This window comes from Chelon labrosus, assembly GCF_963514085.1.
Source record: "Chelon labrosus genome assembly, chromosome: 24".
Classification (NCBI taxonomy): Eukaryota; Metazoa; Chordata; class Actinopteri; order Mugiliformes; family Mugilidae; genus Chelon; species Chelon labrosus.
Window position 1 is genome coordinate 8,723,204 of NC_140357.1, and position 8,573 is coordinate 8,731,776.

The following is an 8,573-nucleotide window of genomic DNA, read 5'->3' on the forward strand; positions in this document are numbered from 1 at the left end:
CCTTAACTTAATATTTATGTCTTCTTCATACTTAAATTATTTGACTGAATATACTTATAAAAAGTGAATCACATGGACTTGAAAAAACTAACTGAAAACAATGTATATTATATCAATTCTATCTACTCAAAATATTACACCTTAATGAAGTTAATATATTTATGACTTGCCAACTTAAAAATGTACAAGACGCCCTGTTTTCAGAGAGATGTGTTTTGTACCCCCCCCCCCCACTCCCCCTCCACCATCCATGCAAAAAAAGGTTCTTGACTAAAGTGTTCCTCAGAATTGCAATAATTTATTAGTGTATAAAACAGCACCTTAAAACCGACCTTTTAAAAAGGCATTAACAACTGTTCCATTTAAACATTTTTTCTTTTCAGAACAATATATCAGGCTTAGTAAAACTGTGAAATGTCAAATAACATTAAAGTGCAACACCTGGAGTCAAACATTATTTTTTTTACACATATATATTTAGCTGCCTATTTTGAATAATTTGGAATGAGCAAACTTCCCCATCTCTGCACTGTATTTCCTCAAATAATAATAAAAATATCTTATAAAAGCAGCAGCATAGATATCTAAATTTGTGCAAATGAGGAAAATCAAAAACATACCAAATAAAACAGAATAAAATACAATAAATAAAAGAAAATATAATTGAAATAAATAACTGAATGGCCATTAAAAGGATAGTTCGCCCAAAATTGAAATTTCACTCATTATCTACTCACCCTCATGTCGACTAAGGGCTGGGAGAAGTTTCAGAGTTATCCGTGGCTTCTCTGAGTTACAGGGGGTTTGGCTGTAGCAGTGCATGTCCATACAACAGTTGCAAATGGAAACCAACTGTCTTCATAACAAAAAGACACACCAAAAAACATCCAAATACCTCCATACTGCTCGTATGTAATGTCCGTCTTGTATTGAAGCCCTGAAATGAGAAATTGTTCTGGGAAAAAAAATTTAACTATTCTATATTTCAAGCTTGTTTTGTCGCAGAAGCTCCTCTTCCTGGTCTGTCAAATTTGGACGAACCAGGGTCCAGCTTCGAAAAGCTTTCGCGACAAAACAAGTTTGAAATATAGACTTATTCAATTTTTTTGGGACAAATTTTGCATCTTGGGGCTTCAATACAAAACGGACGTTACATACGAGTAACATGCAGGTATTTGGTGTGTCCTTTTGTTACAAAGACAGTTGGTATCCATTTGCAATCGTTATATGGACATGCACTGCTACACCGAGACCCCCTGTAACTCAGAGAAACCACGGAGGACTCTGAAACTTCTCCCAGCCCTTAGTTGACATGAGGGTGAGTAGATAATGAGTGAAATTTCAATTTTGGGTAAACTATCCCTTTAAAAATGAGGGCATACTGATCAATGAGGTCAAGGAGGCAGTACAATAAAGTAAACAAAAAATCTCATGCTTAACTTAAAGAAAGCCCACTGGGCATACACAAAAAGCTTTTAACAGTGCTTTCCACGTTTTAACAGTCTATACTATCAAACACATTTAAGAATGAGCAACAGAACAACATGGCTGTACTAATGTTGCTGATATTAATTACATTTGTGCATGCCTGCTCAGTCGGGCATCCCTTTTTCAGCTTGTTTATTCCTTTAACAAATCATTTTTCAGGGAGAGTAGGCATGGTTTCAATGGTTTGTTATCATCCAGACACATCAGCACTTTCTGGACGAATGTGAATGTGTGAGTGAGTTTCTTTGGATAATCCAAGTGTAATGCATAGATTAAACCAAGCAGCACCACAAATGCATCAGCCAACCTGGGAAGCTCGCTCATAACAACTTCATCCTCTATCACAATGGATATGCTCTCAGGGCTGAAGCTGATGGAACCAGTGGAGTCAGGGACCACAGAGAGGAGCGCTAGCGGTGTGTCAGTGGTCTCCATCTCATCTTCACCCTGCAAAACACAAGAAAATTAATTATAACGACCAATCCAGAGGGATGTAACACAATCCTTGTTTATAGAGCCAAAATACGGTATATTATTCCTTTCATAACAAGTTAACCAAGTAACTTAAATATCATCGTTCCTTCCCCTCTTCTCTCCCTCAACTCTCCTATATCCTCTCCTCTATCCTCTTCTCTCCTCTCCACATCTGACTGAAACTGTCATTTTATCAGATGCTGGGTCTCAGTCTGTCATATTCTAGATACAGTGGAGGGCTCAAGTTACATGGCTACATGCATGGATCTGAATCACCTTCACTAGAAATTTGTTGCTACTATCTACTGTATTTACACATGCTGAAAGTGAAAACCAATCCTATTGATCATTAGCAGGGCAATCAACATAAAAAAAATTATAATCACATATTATGTAATATGTACTTATTGCTGTAGAAATATGATACTGGAGTGGAGCATGAGGAGGCAGATTGAAGCCTAAGTAACTCTAAATATCATAGAAACTTAGAGGCGAGCTGAAGAAAACTGAAGAGTACTGAAGAGAGTAACATGAGCTAGAGTCAAGCTAAACAGAGATTAATCACTGTGTGTGCGAGAGTGAAGCAGCTCTGGCTGCAGAGACAATATGTGTAGGGGAGGGGTGGGGGCTGTGTGTGACTAGCAGATACCTGTCTGAAACCCTAATACTTACATTAAAGGTTTTGTAGAATTCAGTGTCATCCTCCCGGAGATACACTGGAAGCGCGCGAAGAGCCAGAGTGCGTCGCATGTTGATGTCATGTTCTTCCTAGATTGAGAAAAAAATCTTTATAGAAATATTTTTGCCAGCATGCCCAGTCCGTGTCACTGGTATAACAATGTAATGCTTCAGTTATGAAGTTATGCAGTCATGTTGAAAATAGTAATCTATCTATGATTCAGCAGGATGACTGACTATCAAGGCATCTGTAATCTGTAATGACAACACATTATATGATCAGCATTGTCCCCATGGAAAAGTCAAACATAAACTTACCTCCAAGTCATAAATTCTCAGCATCTCTCGCAGTGCCTCTGCTCCCTTTCCAGTCCTTGAGGACTTCTGTCGATACAGTGCAACAAGCTTTGGTGTGTATCGGTCAAGTTCACAGTAAAACTGGTTGCGTAGATTCACGTTTGTGATGCGATGGAACTCTGCAAACACCTGTACACACAAATATTTAGGTGTAAAAACAATGTTGAGTTGATATCTACGACATGAAATGTTAACTATCAATAACTTTTATTAACTATTACTAATTAAAACATACTATATATTTACCTGTGACTGAATTCGCAACGCTGGCCATTTCTCCAGGAATTCCTGCACCTGTGGACTTCCTTGAACAATGTGTTGGCGGCGAAGGGCAAAGGTTGTGTGCATGAGCTTTTCTATCAGTATCTGGTCTCTCTCGGTCTTTTCAGTCTCTTGTACGATTTGTACTCTCATTTCCTCCAAGGTTGCCTCATTCTCTCCCCTGGGGAAGTTGGGTAGGAAATTAACTTCGGCTCTTCTGGCTCTTTTGATGTTGGAATGAGGATGATCATTTTCAGGATTGGTTTGGCTTCTCTTGCCTGCATTGATGGAGACCTCTGCACAACCAGATCTGGCCAACTTAGTGCGAAAATTCCCCATCTTGAACTTCAAGGCCACCTTCCATCCATACCATCCATTCTTACTCCCATGTTCTCGGAGGCATGGATGAGCTGCTACTAGAGCTTCAGCAGCCATACCCACTTCCTTGTCATGTGGATATGGCTTGAAGTTGTACATTGTTTCAGCCATGTTTTCCAGGATATTGTGTTTTTGGGCTCTTGTTAATTTCACTGTCTTCCCAGAACTTTCAAAGGCAGCATTTCCCTGTGCACATACATGCTCAACTTCATAAGAAAAAGTTGGCACAGGGAAACAATCTGGCCAGTTTTTCTGACGCTGTCTTAAAGGCACATGTGGGAGTATGTCTGTGTCGGAGCTTCCAGTGGAGGATACATCGCTTTCAGGTCTCACCACTTTCAGTGTTCCTTTTTCAGGGAGCTCCTGAATATCCATAAGAACACTGAGCTGTCCATCGAAGTCAGGATCTTCATATTGAAGGGTAAATTCACAGTCCAGCCTTGGCTTAAACTTCTCTTGCATTATATTCTTGAGCTCTTCTACTGACTGTGGTCGCTCGGTGAGGATGAGCTTCATGGCAACATCTGTTTCAACACATACACGGAGCACAAATTTCTGCGGAGCAGCCATATCTTGATGTGTTGATGTACTGCAACAACAAAAAAAACAGTAAATAGAGTTAGTGTGATTGTGATTAAGAATGATCTTTGAATAAAGTTACCATATTAGCCATTTACCTTAAATGAGCTGAGATGTCAGTCTAGTAATATGAACCGTTTTGGTGTTAAGAGCAGTCTTCCATCTGTTCTGTATGCAGAGAGAGGCAAAGTGTCATTGAGCTCTTTTAAAAGGTGGACAGCCAAGTTCCCTGGTGAAAGTTCATAAGATCTCAGATGCTCAATGTAATATGATGTGTGTGTCTTGCAAAGAAAGACGATCTGGTTATCAACAAGGAGAATCTGTTCAATTTTGCTGAACTGAGGCAAACCTCCCTCCTGTCCCACAGACACAAACATCTCCACGCCATAATCAGTTCCATCAACACTGACAACTGATGTGCTGTAAATCATGTTGCTGTCTGTCATGTGTTCGACATATGCCTTTGCAACATCAGGAAGCCCTGATACCATCACAGATGAGACACTAGATGTCTGCTGGTGAGGTTTGAAGAAGGATGGGGCACTGAGAGAGTATGCCATCATGTGTTGGTGTCTGTTTGCAAGTGTTTTCAAAACATTCTTGAAGTTTTGTGTGTCATGTACAACGCGCTTGAAAAAGCAGTGCTTTCCCTCAAATCTCATCGTCCACAAGTGGACAAGAGGTCCAAAACAACGTATGAGGTCAGCGTAATGCTCAGTGTAGTGATGCTTTGGTCTGAGTGTGAAATCAGGAAAAACTTCCTGCAGCAGGTGTCTATGGTCCTGTGTCTTCATTTGCAAATACTGGATGGATTCATCTGTAAACACTGGGCAAATCATCAGCTCTACTATCTCTTTCAAATCCATGAGTACACTCCATGCTCCATCCTCTTCTGGAACTTTACTACCAATGATCAATGGAAGCAGTCTGAGCAAAGTAGCATTTTCATGGCCATTGCCACCAATTGATTTCTTCACAGTGAAGGTCTTTGGGATAGGCTGAGGTCTGTCAACCTTGTCTGCATGCTTGTATGGGAATGAGACAATTTTTCTGTTTAAATACTCCAGGGTGAAGTATTTATGATGTATCATTTTCCCAATACACAGGGCCAGCTCTACGGGCACAATGCCCTCAAGAAGATCGTGCAGGACATCTGGTGGGAAGCCTGTGACTGTATGAAAATACTGTAGACCCTGCCTCAGAACACAGCCTCCCTGAACACCACTCTGACCAACCCCATGCAGTGCAGCATCAACATCAACATCATGACTGGCTTTTGTCCGCATACTGAATTCTCCACTCCCAACATCATGAGCCTGAATTTGGTCTCTGGTAGCTGTGCAGAATCTACACACATACTGAGCTCTGAAACACTTGGTAAATCCTGCTAATGCATGAGCTGCAAGATTATCAGCCACGACAACCAAGACTGTTCCCTTTATGGCTTTACCGATGGACTCAATAAAAACACCATCTTGCTCAAGAGTTTGGATGTCTCGCAAAAGAGGAGCAAACAGTCTTTCATATCCAACCCGCTGAACGTCAGACACCTTACATAATGCTGCTAACTGAAGCACATGCAATGATGATCTATATTTACTCGGCAGATCAGCTAATACCCAGTAGACTGAACATAGTTTATGTATCTTCCGTGATGTTCCAAGTGGGTTTGCTATTTCCAGATCATCAATGTACAAAATGAGTGGTAGCTTTAGATCATCTGAGGAAGAGAATAATTCATTCTCTTTATAGTATGAGCCATCTTGGTGGCTCATGAAATGACCTTCCTGTGACATCTTTGTTTCTAGAATTTTGTCCAGAATGTCTGTATGTTTGAACATTTTCTGAATCATGTCAAGAACAGGAACATAGACTGCTGTGTATCCTGGGTCCAGCACATACTCTACAGGCTTCACCACAGGGTAGTTTTTCTCAACAAATGTTTTCCTTCTTTTAGTTGTAGATAACTCTCTACCTTTAGCTGTGGCGTTTACAAGAATGTTGCTTTCCAGAACAGCAGTAACTATGTCATCGAGAGTATTTTCACTGACAGAGATGTCATGATGTTCTAAGACTTCTCTAAGAGATTGTTTGACTAGAGGCTGGGACAGGGAAAAGATTTGTGTCAGATTCTCCACTATGTCCTGAGTCGCCAAGTCAGACACATGAAGAATTGTTTTCATCTTTAAGAATAGCGATGCTAAACTTTGGTGCAGCTGCGCTCTTAAAGTGTCTGTGTCACACTGACTCTCTAGCTCAACAGAGTCAAAGGTGTCTGAGCTCTCACACTGAGCAGGTCCCTCCTCAACATTTTCACCAGGCGTACCATTCTTTTCTGAACATACAATATTTGTATCAAAATCTGAACTGTCTGCATGGTTTCGGCTTTTGTGTGCATTGAAGGACGAGTATGCATTTGTACTGTAACTGCAGTTATTGTATGGGCATACTACCACTTCATGATTTCTTAAATGCCCCCTTAAATGAGAAAATAGTGATGCCTCAGAAAATGGCTGCTTGGTGCCACACAAGGGACATGTAAAAAATGCACTTCCTGACTGTGAACCATCAGCCAAATTTATTCTGCCTGTATCACTATGACACCGTGACAAATGAGCTTTAACTGCATTAAATGACTGGAAAGTACAAATGCAGTCACTGTACAAACATGGTAGAGGGCTGACTCTTGAGAAGTGGTTATGGTGCAATTGATAATGCCTAAATAACTTTGCACGTGTCTCCAAGGATACAGAGCACAACTTGCACTTCCAATCCATTTACCGTGAACTGGGGTGGGCAGAAGAGGTCACACAAATCCTGCAGGGAGAGAATAAACACATGTAATTAATTTCCAAATCATGATGAACGTCATAACCAAAGGTGTTTTTTAGGGGTGTAACGATACACAAAAGTCACGGTTCGGTATGTACCTCGGTTTTGAGGTCTCGGTTCGGTTCATTTTCAGTACAGTAAGACAACCAAATGCAAAACATAAATTTGCTTGTTTATTAGGAATTTTTCTAAACCAAATTTACATGTTTTAGTCAAATCTAATTATTTTACTCACCTACTAATGTTATGTTGTAAGTACACTGTCCCTGATACAATTTTTTTTTTTTTTACACATGTAAAGTGCAGCACTAACAGTTGAAGCCAGTGACGGACTGACCACAGGGCAATGTGGGCAAATGCCACAGCGGCTGCCTGAAGATGCAACCATTCGGCCGCAAATGATTAAATAAATGAATGAATAACATCACGACGGCACGTAGTGTCAACACAGCAGCGACATGTGCCTGCTATTGGCGGCGCGTCTGCAGCTGATCCACAGCTGCTGGAGCTCGGTGCGCAACACAGACAGAGAGAGAGAGGGAGACGGACGCACGGACAGAGGGACAGGCAGACAGACAGAGAGGAGATAGGAGCCACAGCCCCCATCTCCACTCCTAGTGATGGGAATTTCGTCTCTTTTTGGAGAGCCGGTTCTTTTGGCTCTGCTTACTATAAGGAGCCGGCTCTTTCGGCTCCCAGACGGCTCCTCGCATTTTATTAATTGGTTTTATTATTATTATTATTATTATTATTATTATTATTATTATTATTATTATTATTATAATAATGATATTATTGCTGTTATTATTATTTTTATATTTTTAAATGTTATTATATTTTTATTTTTGACATTGTAAAGCACTTTGGTCAGTGCATGCTGTGTAAAAATGTGCTATATAAATAAAACTTACTAACTAATTTATCACCCAAAATAATGCAAAACTGCCTGAAAAAATAAATTACTAATGTAAAATACATACATGACATCAAATATTTATCCTTTATGGCTTTATTTTACAAACACACTCAACCTTGAAAAAATGCCACAAAATAAATTATACAACATAAAAATAAAGACATAATTAGGCAAACTTTTAACTATTTCAAACGCAAGTGCCACTTGAACAAAGTCTACAAAATAAATGATTAATTATTAAAAGTATAAAAACTATATAAAGTTTAAAACATTTTCAGCTTTCATGCAAAAAAAGTGGAGAAAAAAAAGTTGCTTTTTTCCTCCACTTTTTTAATTGAAAGCCGAACGTGATTGGTCAAGATGTGTGAGAGCAGGCATGGCACGAGGGAGAGTGTCAGGGAGAGGAGACAGTGAGGCACCGAAGAAAAAAAAACACATTGGCTCTGCAGCATCTGCAGAGCACACGCACAACACATGGGGGAGAAGAGACAGTGAGGCACCGAAGTGGAAAAAAAAAATGGCTCCCTAAATCGTTCTCCGCGCTGGCCCGAACCGAACGCCCCGTACCGAATCGGTTCAATACGAATACATGTACCGTTACACCCCTAGT

At 40.1% G+C, this 8,573-nt stretch overlaps 1 protein-coding gene across 1 annotated transcript; it reads right to left on the minus strand.

The window, feature by feature from the left end:
* Positions 1 to 247: 247 nt before the first annotated feature.
* On the minus strand, positions 248 to 7,764 carry LOC311509240 (uncharacterized protein). The gene is made up of 6 exons (XM_084574356.1): positions 6,997 to 7,764; positions 4,314 to 4,383; positions 3,244 to 4,225; positions 2,959 to 3,126; positions 2,635 to 2,730; positions 248 to 1,935 (listed from the first exon to the last, which is right to left on the minus strand). Exons 3-6 carry the CDS (start codon positions 4,204 to 4,206, stop codon positions 1,621 to 1,623), a joined length of 1,542 nt encoding a protein of 513 aa, XP_084430482.1. The 5' UTR covers positions 4,207 to 4,225; positions 4,314 to 4,383; positions 6,997 to 7,764; the 3' UTR covers positions 248 to 1,620.
* Positions 7,765 to 8,573: the final 809 nt, after the last annotated feature.